Source organism: Lissotriton helveticus, chromosome 5_1, assembly GCF_964261635.1.
Source record: "Lissotriton helveticus chromosome 5_1, aLisHel1.1, whole genome shotgun sequence".
Classification (NCBI taxonomy): Eukaryota; Metazoa; Chordata; class Amphibia; order Caudata; family Salamandridae; genus Lissotriton; species Lissotriton helveticus.
The window spans coordinates 95,130,711-95,147,192 of record NC_136065.1 but is presented as its reverse complement, the minus strand read 5'-3'; the positions used below and the strand labels follow the sequence as shown (position 1 = coordinate 95,147,192).

The 16,482-nt window shown below is 46.9% G+C and overlaps 1 protein-coding gene and 1 long non-coding RNA gene across 3 annotated transcripts in view; one reads left to right on the top strand and one right to left on the bottom strand.

Moving 5' to 3' along the window:
• Positions 1-16,482, top strand: part of LOC144754203 (E3 ubiquitin-protein ligase TRIM39-like) — a 173,594-nt gene that overhangs the window by 51,862 nt on the left and 105,250 nt on the right. For both annotated transcript variants that reach the window (XM_078641789.1, XM_078641790.1), the window contains one exon: positions 11,893-12,123. In XM_078641789.1, coding sequence (XP_078497915.1) covers positions 11,893-12,123 — 231 coding nt within the window. The remainder of the gene's footprint in view (positions 1-11,892; positions 12,124-16,482) is intronic.
• The window catches only part of LOC144754204 (uncharacterized), a 36,302-nt gene that overhangs the window by 2,889 nt on the left and 16,931 nt on the right, over positions 1-16,482 (bottom strand). The window contains exons 2-3 of the long non-coding RNA XR_013594681.1: positions 10,932-10,974; positions 10,820-10,849 (exon numbers count right to left, since the gene is read on the bottom strand). This is a non-coding gene — a long non-coding RNA (uncharacterized LOC144754204). The remainder of the gene's footprint in view (positions 1-10,819; positions 10,850-10,931; positions 10,975-16,482) is intronic.

Sequence of the window (16,482 nt, the reverse complement as noted above, 5' to 3'; positions counted from 1 at the left end):
ATCATTTTAAACAGGGCCGCCCTGCCCAGCGGTGATAAAGGAAGCTTGCGCCAACGGGCCACATCCAGTCGCAGTCTAAGCAACGGTGGGAGGAGATTATGCTCAAAGCGGAGCGTCGGGTCCAACGTAATAAAAATCCCTAAGTACTTGAAGCCCGAATGGACCACTTGAATGGGAAGTCTACTCGGCAAGGGGGGCAAAACCCCCGAAAGAACATATACACAGGACTTGGCCCAATTAATAACGAGGCTCGAGTTGGCCCCAAAAGAAGCAAGAACATCAAACAGAACAGACAGAGATTTACGCGGGGAGGTGAGGTATAAAAGGATATCGTCCGCGTAAAGCGAAACGCGGTCCTCAAAGTCCGGAGACCAGCGAATCCCCTTGAGAGACGGTTCCCACCGGAGCCAGGCAGCCAACGGTTCCAAGGCGAGAGCAAACAGTAATGGAGACAAGGGGCATCCCTGACGGGTACCCCTGCCGAGGGTGAAAGGAGCCGAGACCCTACCATTCACCACCACTTGCGCCAGAGGTGCCGCGTACAGCAACTTGACCCAACCAATAAAATCAGGCCCAAAACCAAATTTCTCAAGAGCCGCCCAAAGATAGGGCCACTCCACCGTGTCGAAGGCCATGGATGCATCCAACGATGCCAAAATGGCCGGCTCCGTCAGAAGCCCCGCCCTCGCGATCGCGCCATGAAGACGACGTAGGTTCAGAGCCGTGTTGCGATGTGGGATAAATCCAGATTGATCCGGATGGACCAAGTCACTAATGACCGTCAAGAGACGGGTGGCCAGGAGTTTCGCCAACACCTTGGGTTCAACATTTAGTAGGGATATGGGTCTATAGGAGGAACAAAGATCACGTGGTTTGCCCTCCTTGGGGATGACAACTATCGTGGCTAGTCTCTGATCATAAGGGAGAATACCCCGTTCCCGGGACTCCAGAAACATGGCGCGGAGATACGGAGCAAGCCTATCCGGACGCAATTTGTACAATTCGATTGGCAACCCGTTCGGGCCCAATGCTTTGCCAGAACGGAGGGAACGGATGGCAGTAGCTATCTCATCAACCGTAAAGGGGGAGTCCAACGCCACACGGTCCGAATCAGAAACAATGGGCAGGGCTATATCACGCGAGAGTCAACCACATCCCTCACAGACACAGGGGTATACACCACACGGAAGTACTCGGCAAACCGGTCAACTACCCCAATCGGGTCCGTTACACTCACACCACAGGCAGACTGAATCACGGGTACCACACGATTAGCTCTCTCCTTCTTATCCAGCCACGCCAGCAATTTACCCGCTTTATCACCCACATCATACAAACGTCCCTGTTGCTCCCGAAACATCACTTTGGCGGCATCCGTGACCAAGGACTTATAATCAAATTGTTTCAGACCCAGGGCATGGAGCTTCTCAGGCGTGACACCAGATTCCAAGCCCTCCTCCAGTACAGAAATTTCAAGATCAACCACTTCTCTATTCCTCGCTCTCTTAGCCTCAGCAATAAGGGAGAGGGCCTGCCCACGAATCACAGTCTTAAAGGCCTCCCACAGGGACACAGCAGATGAAACCGACCCCTCGTTATCCAGAAAATACGAGTCGAGGGACTTAAGTAAAAGGGTGCGGGTCTCAGGGGAGGTAAGATACCACGGATTAATGGGAGCCACCCTGCCCGCTGCTTCCACCCCAACCTCAAAACGAAGCCAGAGCGGAGAGTGGTCAGAGATACCCCTGGGCAAGTGCACAATCTCACGCACCGCCGGGGACTGAGCCGCAGGCATCAGGAAATAATCCAGCCGAGACAAACTCCCATGGGCCCCGGAGTGAAAGGTGTACTGCAGCTGCGTAGGATGCAAAAGCCTCCAGCAGTCCACTAGGCCGAAGGTATCCAAAAAGCCACCCAACCACTGCTGAGCCGCCGGGGTATCCCTAGGAGGGTGGCGATCATGAATGCCAGAGACTACCGAATTGAAGTCACCAGCCAGAAAGAGAGTACTATCAGGAAGGTCCAACAAGACACGGCCCAAATCTGAAAAGGTGGAAGTCTGCAAGCCGGGGGGCACATAAACAGTTAATAAGGAAAGGGTACGGCCTTCATACCGACCCACAAGGACAGCATACCGCCCCCGGTCATCCTGTATAACATCATCAATAGCCAGGGGGAGGGAAGCCCGAATGAGGATACCCACACCCCTGGAACCCGAGGTGAACCCCGAATGTGCTACGAGGCGATAGCCCCACCTGTTCATTGCATGACAGACATTGCCTATCAAATGAGTCTCCTGCAGGAAAACAACGTCAGGAGATAAACGTCGTATACATTTCAACACCACACTGCGTTTGATACGATCACCCAGACCATTAACGTTCCACGAAACAAATCTCAACCCGCTACCCCCCATCCCACCCGACAAAGCCCAAACCCCCCATCAATGAGCACGACCACAAAAAGCAATTCAAATACAAAATAAAGTCGCCTTGAACACAGAACATACAAACAATGAACTTCCCAACCACCCACCCCCCAAATAACAGGAAAACACCCCCCACCCTGCACCCCTGCAAAAAGCTAAAAAGCCACCCCAACCTGCAGTGTGCCTGTCGCCCAAGAACCCCTATTCTACACGAAGACCCCGGAGGAGGAAAGGCTCCGGCCCACCCGCCCCCGATCAATAAATAACGAGAATAAGACCATACATCAAAACACATATGAGGTAGAGGAACATAGGCTTACATCCCTGGAAAAGTCATACAAAACAAGGCATCAGTCAAAAACGAAACGTTTAGCTCTCAACACCACCTTCAGCACCGCCCGGGTGGGCTTCGGACTCAGTCTCAGGAGGTCGATTAGGCAGGGAGTCCAGCCAGTCATTCACAGCCTCTGGCCGATCAAAAAAGAAAGTTCGATCATCATGCTCCACCCGCAGCCTGGTCGGAAAAGAGCATTGCGTAACGCATCCCCAAGTCCCTAAGACGTTTCTTGGCACCACGAAATCCCATCCGCTGCTTCTGGACCTGTTGGGAAAAGTCCGGATAAAAGTTCACCGTGGCATTTTCAAAGGCTACTGGGCCCTTCGCCCGCGAGGCCTGCAGGATAGCGTCCCGATCTCTGTAGTGGAAAAGCTTGGCAACAATAGGTCTCGGCGGGGCGCCAGGCTTGCCCTGGCCCCCCGGAACACGATGTGCGCGCTCCACTGCGAAAAATTTACTAAGGCCAGACGGTGAAAGGTGATTCTGGATAAGATCTTCAACCAGGAGATCAACCGAGTGGGGTTCTGGATTCTCCGGCACACCAACCACGCGAACATTACAGCGACGCGCCCTGTTCTCAAAATCCTCCAAGCGCCGGGTCATGAAATCGTTCACCCTGCGGAGATTGCCAATCTCCGTCTGAATATCAGCGACGTCCGTCGTGAGGCTGGAAGATTTGATATCCAACGATTTCACCTTTTCGTTCGTCTTGGAGAGATCGGCTCGAATCAAATTGACCTCAATCGCCACAGTGTCCAGTTTGTGGGCCAAAGTTTCATACTGGTGGCCTATGGATTCCCTCATGCCAGAAATGGCGCCCATGATGTCTTGCAAGGAGGGCTCCGGCGACGCATCTAGTACTTGGTCCGACGCAGTGGGACCTGGCAGGGCAGCTCCGGGGGACCCCTTAGAGTGGGTATAACGATCCATGACATTAGATTGAACCGGCCCCCCGCGCAGAGGTGCCTTCGTCTTGCGCGTCTCTCGGTCCCCTCTGCCCGCCATTTTGAAGATGCGTCACAAGCAATGTCACCAGGGTCGACAGGCCGAGCACTAGAAACGGAGGCCCCTGGACCAAAGGACTACAAGAGATGTAGCACCAGGATAGATGCAGCCCACTCCAGAAACAGTGCAGCCAAGGGCCAAACAACCTACGTGGAGAGCGGCCGCAGCTCTGGCCCAGCCCTCTCACCAATGTCCCAGTCCGAGGCAGAAACGAAACCGAAACTTAAGAGGGGGTCTCACACGTCCAATCCCCCTGCCGTTGTTGTTCAACTCCAAGACGGCCACCGAACCTCACCCAGTCCCGGGCGCACTTCGAGGGCGGAGCCCAAAAGTTCAAGTGAACATAATTCAGACACCCAATGTCCAAATTCGTTTATGAAAAGTCCAGGTAGATCAGCCCAACGTCCTCTATATGAATCCTCGCAAAAATCAGGATTAAATCAGGATATTAAGCCGGGAGCGGCGGGGGTCCGGGGAGCGCTGTGCTCACGCGGCCATCTCGGATGCCCGCCAAGCTCCTCCTGGCTTTCATACTATCGTATTTAAGTGGAGACGCAGCTTCCTGGTCAATGCCGCTCGTCTCCCGAGATGATCCTCTGCTTAGGAACTTTGAAGGATTCAAACAAGAGTTTCTTCGAATTTTTGACAAAGGACGTATTTCCCAGGTGGTGGATAACTAATTACTCGACTTGCGACAAGGAAATCGAGACCTAATAGCGTATCTGGCCCAGTTCAACAAACTGGTGGTCGAGACTGACTGGCCAGAAAGCAAAAGAGCTGCAGTATTTTATCGTGGGTTGAGAGATGAATTAAAGGATACATTGGCTCAAATTCCAAATCGCACCCAGAAATTTCGGCACTAATAGACCTAGTTTTGGAAATAGACTTTCGTCAGGGAGAGAGAAGAGGAGAAAAGAAGAAGGATTTTAGAACAACAACTCCAAGATTCGATAGAGCTCGATCAGAGGGAACAAGAAGTGCGGAGACCCAACAAGGAATCGAACCAATGCAGATTGGAACAATTAGAGGCCCTCTATCTAAGGAGGAGAAGGACAAAAGAAGAGTTGGCAATTTATGTATGTACTGTGGATCAGGAGGGCATTTCGTTAGGAATTGTCCAAGAAAGCCCAAAAACACCTACAAGCCGAAGGAAAACTAATGGCACCACCTGTGGGAGGAGTTGAACGGGTGGATGCGAATCAAGAAAAAACTCCAACAGAACATCGAGTTGCGAACACATTACAGTCAGCGGCTCCACATTTGAACCTGTCCATGGAAGCAAGATTCAGAGAGACCATCCTGACAGAGGTGTCGGTTATGATCGACTCCGGCGCCACAGGAAATTTTTGTGACTTAAGGTTTGCAGCTAAAGTGGGCATTCAAGCAATTAAGAAGAGTAAAAGTGAGCCCGTCCGAGCAGTAGATGGAACCAACCTTTCGTCAGGACCGATCGTAAGTCACACGGAGACAATCCAATTGATTTCAGGAGATGGGCATAAGGAAAAGATCCAATTTAATCTGATAGATGCGCCACAATTTCAATTAATTTTAGGTCTTCCGTGGCTTACCGAACACAATCCAACAATCGATTGGAGTTCCAGAACTATTGAGATGAATTCGATGTATTGCCATGATAATTGTTTTGGTGCTGAGGAGAAGACCTTGGAAGGTAATCCGGCCCTATCACTGTGTTCCACTGGACATTCCATGTGTGTAATAAGCATTACTGAAATCCCCGAAGAATACCAAGAGTTCCAAGACGTGTTTAATGAAGTGGAGGCCGAACAGCTGCCTCCACATCGAGTGTACGACTGCAAGATAGATCTAGAGCCGGGTTCAAACTTACCATGCAGTCGTGTCTATGCACTGACTGAAAAGGAGAACCAACATTTAAAAGAATACTTGGATAAGTATCTTGCGAATGGATTTATTCGGCCTTCCCAGTCCCCCGTCTCGTCTCCCTTATTTTTCGTGCCAAAGAAGGAGGGAGATCTGAGGATGTGTATTGACTACAGAGCAATCAATAAGATCACTAAGAAAAATCGATACCTTTTGCCCAGTCCTTTCAAGTGTCACACATCAGGTGTGACACTCACGCATTTCAGTGCGGTGATCCGCATCCCCGCACTGAAATGCATTGTCACGCATTTTGCCGACTCGCCAGCTCGCGCCACCGGTGGCACCTGTGCAGGGCTCTGCTGCTCCGAGAGACGAGAGACATGCTGTCAGTGCCAACAGCTGCTGGGCTCTCGTTCCTAAATAGTTAACTGCTCTCAGCTCTGGTGGCTGAGTGAGAGGCTACAATGTAACAAGCATGCCTGCAATTATTCCCGCCGCGCCGCGCGGTTTTCTTTGACACACACTGCAGCCAATAGTTACGGGCGGGGGGAATTGCCCTCACATCCGGAGGAAAAGGAAGTTAGTGAGCACTGAGGGTTCATGGCCGCCCGCCCAGAGAGGTATTGGTGATCGGGGACGTCGGCACCAACTAAAATGCAGCCAAGTGGGGGGGACGAGGAGTGTGGCAGTTCGGAGTGTAGTGCTAGCACTGGCTCTGGACCTCCGCAGAGAGCTCAGTATTGCTGAGGCCAGTCGGGACAGTGCATTGAAGGGTGTGGTCGGAGTGATGACATTGACCTATGTGATGTATGGCTCTGTGCTGCATATTGTTTAATTAATGGCGCGCCGCCGTGCTGCCAATCGACTTGGGGTTGGACCGCGGTCGCTGCAGTGCTGGACTAGTACTGGGTTAAGTGGTGTCATCAGCCTCTGTTGATGCTGCGCGAGTCCGGAAACTGCAGTCGAATTTGGGGCCTGCAGACCCTAATGATGAGCTGGACGATGATACCGTGCCTCGCCCTGAGAGACTGCCACTGGCGTTACTGTCTTGGGTAATGTAATTGCTATTATATTTAATTTATAATGCGCCATGAACATACCTGCTGAAAGACGGGTTTTACAATGTACCTAAGTCAGTCCACAAAACCACCAATCCGAGGCAGCCTTTCAAACGAAAACGTGGTGGGAGGCTAAATTGCTCTCTGATAATTTGGGAATTTGCTATCGAAAATGTTTCAGAGTGGAAAGGATTCGAATTGTGGCTGTTGCTTGTGTTGCCGGGGCAGAGCTATGGCTTCTTGCATAATTGGTGTAATTGTTTTTGGTGCGGCCTGATTTCAAACATAACTGCTGAACTTTAAGTGTGCGTAGTCTAATTTAATTTATTATTGAAAGCTAAAATACACAATCTAAATTGCCTCTCACACAGTTTTATTTTGTATGGATTTGAATCTATCAGGGAGTTAAGGGAAAGCCATAAATTTTGATGGAAATTGCAGGCTGTGGAAAGCAGGGAGTCCCATTGCATTATCTTTATGGAAGACACAGTGTACCTTCACTGAGCAGAACTGGTTTCAGATTTCATCTGGCCAGCTCTGATCTTTCTATAACACACTGCAGGTGCAGAGCGAATTGCTCCTGCCAGTGCAGAGGGTGCAACAAAGAAGGTGTACTTTGACATCACCAAATTGACTTTTATGTAGATAGCTCAGCGGGTTAATGCTTTTGCCACAGATATCCTTTAGTTACTTGTGGCTCAGCCGCACAAGCTGAGCTGAGGAAGGGTGCTGTGTTTAGACATAACTTATTGGTGTAAAAGCTCCTGCTGGAGAGTTACTTGTCTAGTAGCAGTTTTGACTCACCAAAAAGTAGTGCAGAGGGTTACATTTTGCAAAGATCAGTTTGCATTTTGCAAAGATCAGTTTGCACCAGTTTCAAGATCTTAGAGTTTCTCGTTGCTCAAATGGGTGTAATTTCTAATATTTATATGTTTCCCCCTTCTTCATTGCGTGATTTTGCCCACGAGAAAGTGTCACTCATAGTTGTTGAAATGTCACTCATAATTACACTGAAATTGTGAAAATGTCACACATAGCAATCTGAAACCTTGGCAGCTATGTTTGCCATGGATTTCAGTACTATTGGACCAAGTCAAAGGAGCCAAAATCTATACCAAATTAGATCTGAGAGGGGGCTACCATCTAGTCCAAATGCGCAAAGGAGACGAGTGGAAGACGGCATTTCGGACTAGGTTTGGGCTTTTTGAATATCAGGTAATGCCCTATGGGTTGTGTAATGCCCCGGCTGCCTTTCAGCACTTCATAAATGACATCTTGAAGGAATTCATAGATCAATGTGCAATTGTGTACATAGATGACATTTTAATTTACTCATCTGATGTGTCAAGACACCACGAGCAAGTAAGAGGGGTTTTGAGAAAACTACAAGAGCACAAATTATTTGTGAAACTGGAAAAATGCGCCTTTGATGTGTCACAAGTGGAGTTTTTGGGATTTGTCCTTTCGCCTTCCGGAATATTGATGGATCAGAGAAAGGTGGAAGCGGTAATGATCTGGGAATCTCCTACGAGCGTGAAGGAAGTCCAGAGCTTCATTGGCTTTGCCAATTTCTACCGGAGGTTTATTAGTGAATTCTCCAGAAAAATTCTTCCCCTTACCAAATTACTGAGAAAAGGAATCAAGTTTGAATGGACAAGAGAAGCCGAAGAAGCCTCTCAATCCTTGAAGACGGATTTCACCACATCACCTGTCCTGTTGCATGCTGATCCAACGGAACCCTTCTATGTTGAGACAGATGCATCTGACCAAGCTGTGGGCGGAGTACTGTCTCAACGACACAAAACCACAGGTCAGTTGCACCCGGTTGCCTATCGCTCCAGAAAATTAACCTCGGCTGAGATTAATTATACCATCACGGAGAAGGAGTTATTAGCTATCAAGGACGCCTTTAAAGAGTGGCGGCATTACTTGATGGGGGCCCAAAACGTAGTGACTGTGTTTACAGATCATCGTAATCTAAAGTTCTTAAAGACTGCCAGAACCCTAACACCAAGACAGTTGAGATGGTCCTTATATTTTGCGGACTATGATTTCGTGATCACGTATCGTCCTGGGGCTCAAAATGGAAAAGTGGATGCGCTGTCCAGAATCGGCACAGAAGCACAGAAAACCCTTACAGAGAATCAACCAATCATTCCGAGTGCAAAGATTATTGGGGCAACCACTTCAATCAGTTTAGAGGAAAATGTCGCTAAGGTCATGAGTCCAGAAGCCATGCAGGATTGGGCAAAAGAAGATCCAGATCGAGAGATTATCCAGCAACTACCCTATTATCGAAAGGCCTTGTATGTTCCCACTGTAGGATTGCAACAACAAATAATGCGAGAATGTCATGATGATAAATTAGCCGGTCACAAGGGAGAAGCCAAGACCGAGGAGTTGATCAAGAGACACTATTGGTGGCCGAAGATGGCTTCAGACATCGAGAGGTATGTTAAGTCCTTTGAGATCTGCGCTCAGGGAAAGTCAGAACGGCAGGCCCCAAGAGGTCTTTTGCAACCACTGCCCACTCCCCCATACCCATGGCATACAGTCACATTAGATCTTATTACAGACTTACCAAACAGTCAGGGGTTTGATACGATCCTAGTAGTAGTGGATACCTTTTCCAAGATGGCCCATTTTACTGCCTTAAAGGGGGTTCCCACTGCCAAACAGTTAGCCGCCCATTTCAGCTCTCAGATTGTAAGGATACATGGGGTACCAAGGATAGTGATTTCGGACAGAGGGTCTCCGTTTGTGTCTCACTTCTGGAGGGCCTTTATGGAAGGGTTAGGAACGGAAGTTAGATTCTCCACTAGTTATCACCCAGAAACTGATGGACAAACAGAGAGGGTGAACCAAGAATTAGAACAGTATCTGCGTCTGTTTCTTCTAAAAGAGGAAGGAGATTGGCTGGATTATTTGTGGACGGCAGAGTTCGCCCACAATAATGCAAAGAATAGTTCGACAGGTTACTCCCCCTTTTACCTAAATTATGGCAGGCATCAACATGCTACAATTCGGCAAACTGATATTCCATTTCCAGCAGTGAAAGAAGTAGTATCGCATTTGCACCAGACACAGCTAAGGGCAGTAGACAATCTTGCGAAGGCTAAGGAAAAATATAAGGGCTATGCTGATAGAAAAAGGAGAGAAGGACCAACTCTGAATATAGGAGATTCAGTTTGGTTAAGCACAAGGAACTTGAGATTAAAAGGTAATCGGAAATTCCAGCCCCGATTCATTGGGCCCTATCCAGTTGAGGAAAAAATCAATCCGGTCACCTACCGAGTAAAATTACCACCAAAGCTAAAAATCCATCCAGTTTTCCATGTTTCACTGTTAAAGAAAGCTTCCGCAGGCCTTAGAACTAAAAACCCTCCAAAACCAATTCAGTTAGAGACAGGAACTGAGTTTGAGGTGAAAGAAATTTTAGACTCCAAAAGGTCCAAGGGAAGCTTGTACTATCTAATTGACTGGAAAGGCTATGGTCCAGAGGAGCGGTCTTGGGAACTGGAAGAGGATGTCCATGCTCCCAGGTTAATTAGGTCTTTTCATCAACGATTCCCCTCAAAGCCAAGAAGGAAAGGAGCTACCTTGTTGGGGGGTACTGTCAGAACCACAAATCTAGGTACAAATACGTGCGGAGTATGTTCTATAATAAAAGATCAGGCGTTTCCTAGCTGGAATACTTGGACCAGTCTGGTCCGCAAATGGAGATATGAGATGGCACCTAAGATGGCCACCGATGATAGAGCTGAGGTGAGCGGTCTAGCTTGTGTGCCAACAGCTGCGGAGGAGTAGAGGAGCAGCACGAGCGCCTTCATGACGACGCACTTCACTAAAGTTTTCCGTCAGGAAGGTCGCCATTAGTTCAGATTCCCAGAGTTCTTGGCCCGTTATTGAAACTAAAACGTTTCACTTCCAGTTGATATCCGGAGAACAAGGTGTGCTTATTAGTAACTCGCCTACCGAATCTGTCACAAGTTACCGACAAGCTGAATTCAGAGCGGTGTCGCGTGTGACACAGAATTCGTCAGAGGCGGCGTTTCCTAACAGAAGTTCGAGCGGTAGAGGAAAGGCGTGTTCGAGTACAGAGCTAAGTGGACATTACTTCAGAAATTTTGTAGTTATGAGAAACGAACTTACCCGCATTGAAGTCAGTTGCTGTTGTAGAACCTGAAAATGGAAAGGCAATTTAGTTCTGAGGCATTAAGACAATTAAGGAATTTGTATTCATTGAAAGTCTGTAAATACTTACCAGAAACTGTATGCTCCGCTATATATACACATAAGAAGAAACCCTGGTACAGGAAGAAGGAAAAAAGGAGTTAGTATTTTGGAGTTCTCTAAATCACAAGGGTTGGGAATGAATGTACATAATTACAGCACAATATCGAGAAACAATTCAGGATCTGTGAGTCAAAGAACAGATTTAAAAAGGAAGGCTATGGAAATAATAGTCAAGGAACAGAACAGGAATACACACAGAAACCCACATAAAGAATCACTCTACAGTTAGTGAAGTAAGTGCACTTACATTAAAATAAATAGATCAATAAATTAAAAAGAAGGACTAGAGGAATTAATTTCTAATTTTTTCTTTATCAGTAACAACTAGCTGGCGAGGAAGGCAGAATCTCACTAAACAACCAGAAGAGAAGCAAGGTCCAGGAGATTAAGGGTGGGTGAGATACACAGTAGAGTATACAAGAGCAGAGTAGAAGTATAGGTAGTAATGTTGCTTTAAATTTACAGGTTCCACTAAATGAAACAAAGAGAAGGTGTTTGCAGATAGCTGACAGAAGGAACCATTCCGGACCAGTCTCTTCTTTGTTTATCATTTTATCCAATTCCCCCGTCCCCCAAGGTAATTGTTAGGAGGTTCTCGTTGAGACCTACTGGCATTGCTGAGTGGGACTAGGGATCTAGCATCCCTGTTTCCGTGCAAGAACTGGTAAGTCATTAAAGTAATTAACTGGAGTTCTGACATACTCATTTTGCAGACAAGGGAACCAGATCCACTCTCTAAAGCTTTGAAACTGGTTTAGTTAGATTCTCTTTCAAATGTCATTTTTTGGATGTCTCTCAGACACAGCCTTTGTGCAAGGTGATGACAATTACAATAGAAAGGCCATCCCTTCTCCTGGACTGCCACTCTCAGGACGGCTTGTAGGAAGCCTTTTTTTTGTATCTAACCAGCTTTTCTTTGCTTCTGACAGGAGAAGTTAAGAACTGAGAAGAGTAAAATTGAATCTGAGTTTAAAAAACTGCTGCAGCTCCTGAAAGAAAATGAGCAAACACTGCACAGGAGACTGGAGGAAATGGAGAAGGAAATTACCCTGGTAGAAAATGCAAATATCGCCAAACTGTCCAATCAAATCACCTCTCTCAATGCCTTGATAACGGAGATAGAAAAAAAGTGTGAGGTGCCGGCGTGGGAACTCCTGAAGGTGAGATACTGTTTGGTAAATACAACATAAGAAGGAAGTGAAATATTCATATTTTGTGTGCTTTAATAAATGTATGAGTGGAACACATATCGTCTCTTGGCAGGTGAATGCACAGTGACCCTACGCACTCTGAGAGCTGCACACATTATACAGACATGGATATTTTACATTGTCCTACTTGATGCTAAAAGCTCGATTCTATGTACGAGCAGCGAGCAGTGAGATGTGCAGTGACCTCTTACAGTGTTAAATACAAGTTAATGTAACACACCAAGCAATTCCAGTGACAGTAATTAACAGATGGAGACCAAGAAGCAAAATGTGAAAAAAGCAGGATAAAAATGGGAAGCATAATGTGAGCAAGCATCTCAGAGAATTGGAAAAGAAACCAATGTCCTTTTTTTCTAAGAAATTTTATACCATTTCTGTTCTAAATTGATGACTTTTCCCATGATACAGGTGGCCACTTCCTTCCGCATGCAACAATCTCTTGTTAGGGTGAACAGCTATATAACCGGGCATTTGGAATAGGTATTGGCATGCTCAAGGGTATATGTTCCTCAGATAAAGATAGAGATTGCCACAGTAAACTCTTTAGTTTGAATAATAGTGGCATTTTTATAGTATGGGTAACCCTTGATTATATTACAGAGCATGCAAAATGAATGTCCAAAAATTGCTGCCCGGCAGCAAAAGAAATGTGGTTTATGACTGTATTATCTTGACACCCTAAGCGGCAACCAAATTCCTCACCAATATGGCTTAGGGTGGGATTGGAGGTATAAACCTCTTTATTGTGGTCATACGCTGTCACTTTAACAGTGATGATCTGCTCAAATAGTTTTAGTTTAGAGCCAAGAAGCTTCTTGAGAAATAGCTCCATGTAAAGGGCATTAGATGAAAGTGACAGGGAGCATCCCTCGGAGGGCGACAGAGAGCATCCCTCGGAGGGCGACAGAGAGCATCCCTCGGAGGGCGACAGAGAGCATCCCTCGGAGGGCGACAGAGAGCATCCCTCGGAGGGCGACAGAGAGCTTCCCGCCGAGGGTGTCAGAGAGCTTCCCGCCGAGGGTGTCAGAGAGCTTCCCGCCGAGGGTGTCAGAGAGCATCCCTTTGAGGGTGAAAGAGAGCATCCCTTTGAGGGTGAAAGAGAGCATCCCTTTGAGGGTGACAGGAAGTATCCCTCCAAGAGTGACACCGACAAAAAGAGAGAAAATTGAGACTAAATTATGCTCCCGAAGATAACCTCCTCTACGTAGAGGTGCAGAAAAATTATTTTAAAAGCCATCAATGCGGCAAAGGTAGCTCATTTCTCTACTAGAATTTTGAATTCCAGTAATAAATTGAAGGATATTTTTTCAATTGTGAATGAGCTATCAAATGCCGATAGAGTATCGCTTAAACCTACTCCTACTCAGGAGCTTTGTGACAACCTGAATAACTTCTAGAAAATAGCCACAATTAAAGCCAGCATCCCATGTTCTACTCTTAATGAACTACTCCTGGCCATACCCACAAATACCCTATCGCTGGAATATTTCCCAGCTATTAGTCCCCAGTCGTTCCTTCTCTTATTTTCAAAAGTAAAATCTGCCTCGCCGTGGGACTGTTGCCCACCATACATCTTGAAAGAAATCTTTTCCACTCTCCCGCAGCCTGCTTTATCTCTTTTGAATGCATCACTATCACAGGGCTGTATCCCTAAACCATTTAAAGATGCAATTGTGGTCCCTCTGCTAAAAAAATCTGGAGCAGATCCAATAAACCCCTCTAATTATCGTCCAATATCCCTACTCCCCTACTTAGCTAAGATATTGGAAGCACATATGGCCAAATGCCTATCCAATTTTATGGAACAATCTGGTTATTTGGACCCCCACCAGGCAGGATTTCGTCCTGCCCATTCTATGGAGTCAGCGATACTGGCAGTATTAGACGACATACGCAGGAAAGCCGATTTAGGTATCCCTCAGGCTTTGGTGCTCCTGGATTTATCTGCCGCATTTGACATGGTCGACCATAGGATACTGGGGGACCGTGTCAGACAGACTGGGATCCAGGGCCCTGCCTTTAACTGGATTGAATCCTTTCTAGAGGGCCGCACTCAAGCAGTACGCCTGGCCAATTTCATAGCACCTAAGCTAGCCACTATGTGTGGGGTCCCACAGGGCTCCTCTCTATCCCCCACTTATTTAATCTGTACCTCCTCCCGCTAATCAAGTCCCTAAAAGACAGAAATGTGACTATATTCAATTATGCAGATGATCTTCAGCTCACATTCACCATAGACAACTCCCCCAATTCAATTACCAATTTTAAGGAAACTGTCACACATCCGTCCCTGGATGGACTACAATCACCTGAAACTTAACCCAGGTAAGACAGAGGTGCTACTGATAGGGGGAAGCCAGGTCTTCTGGGGCCCACACTATTGGCCAGTAGAACACGGGCCCCCTCCTAAGCCCTCTACTTCTGTAAAAAGCCTTGGGGTGACCATAGACAGAGATCTATCTTTGAAAACTCACTATGGGGCAGTGGTTTTGACGGAGGGGATGATTATTTGAGGGCAGGAGGGGCCAGGGGACTCAGAGCAGCCGCTCAGAAGCCGCGCTGGGGAGACCGTGAAAGGGAACTAAGGGAAATAGGACGGCTTAATTTGTACCGGGGAAGTCCTGGACCTCTTGCTCTAAAAACAGGAAAAAACATATATATGAGCTGTTGGAGACTGAAGCTTGAGAGTTGTACAATTTATTTGAAGACACAGCTTCTAGAAATAATCAATGATAGCATAAAAACCACGTAGTACTTGGCCCTGTACCCAGCATTCTCTCGAAAGTCACATGGACCAGTTTGAGTTTTACAAAGTACAGTTTGCAGCTGCTATGAGAGAGGCTTTGCTTTAAGTACACCTTTGAGCTTTGAGGCTGATTGCATAGAAAAAGGCTAAGCACATATTGGTACACACACCACTGTATATAAAGTCATATCCTGCAAATACATGTTAAACACTTCTAATGCAGTGAAGATAAAAACAAGGTCAGAGAAAACATAGCAAATATAACATTTCAGATGGCGAAATATAACTGGAATGCAATAAGGAAAAAGTATTATAAAGCTGAATATACAATGGAGGAGCAGAGCCTAAGTACATGGAACAAGGGCTATCTCGAGTAACCCCTGGGAAAAACTCCTGTCCGACACTCAAGTGCAGACGCGGAGTAGTTCAACGATACTCTGGCGGACCAGCCTTTTATATTGTTCAGGGGTGAGGGGCCTATGGTCACGCTATATCACGTCACCTCGAACCACATATCCTTCTGTCGCCTCTCACGCCCCTGCCTGGTGACTTTCCCATCATTGGTGTAAATGTGACTACCTTCTCGTAATTGTGTGGCACATACGTTAGCCTAGACTGAGTTCCTGCCATTCTGACTGGAAGTTTGTCATTAATCAGAAATGTGTTATTGTTGCTTCGAAGGGTTCTATTCATGTGTCAATCAGGCAGTTTGCGATAATATTTCGCCACAATTATCCTTAGTTTATCGGATATCTTGCTTGACGTAGTTGCTGTGCGAGCTTCCCTTATTCTATTCATGGCTTAGGTGGGGGACGTGGGGTATGTTGCAAGATTTATTGAGGAACTTGACTTCTACAGCTTGTGGGAAATATACAATGAGGTGGGGCCTGGTAGGGGTGCGGGTCCTTGCAGACAAGAGCAGCAGGGTGAAGCTTGGGTCAGACCTGCTTTCTGCTTCTGCTTAAGCTAAGAGAAAATGGCAGTGCTCAGGGCAACGTAACTGAGGCCTGTAACTTCCAAACAGCAGGGCCTACACAGGGGTCATGTCGTGCAGGTGATAGGTGTGTCCTTGGATAGCTATGCAGGTAAAAATTCACCCTCCAACATTCCCCCCTCTGGTTCAAATTATTGAACCAATCAACATCTCGAACATCATACTAACTGCATACTTAGCTGGAGATGGGGGAAGTGGCCAGGGCGAGTTATAAAGAAGTAGCTCCTAAATCCTCACCTGGTCCTCCTAGTCTCTTACACATTGTCTCATAGGGACGTACCAAGTCTCTCCCTGAGAGAAGTGGTGGGCCACCATGTACTGGGGACTGGTACTGACTTTCAGAAGGAACCTGCTCTAAGTGAGGGTCGGGGACAGTACGCTCTATGTTCAACACTGCTATCTCTACATCTTCCCCTTGTCCCCTGTGCATACCTGTGTTCACATCTGTGTAGTTCATTCTAACATAATGCAACATAATCTGTGTTCCGAAATACACAACTACAAGCACACATAATATAGGCATTATAAATTTTAGTACTGCAGATAGCCATAAAGGCGTCCAGTCCAA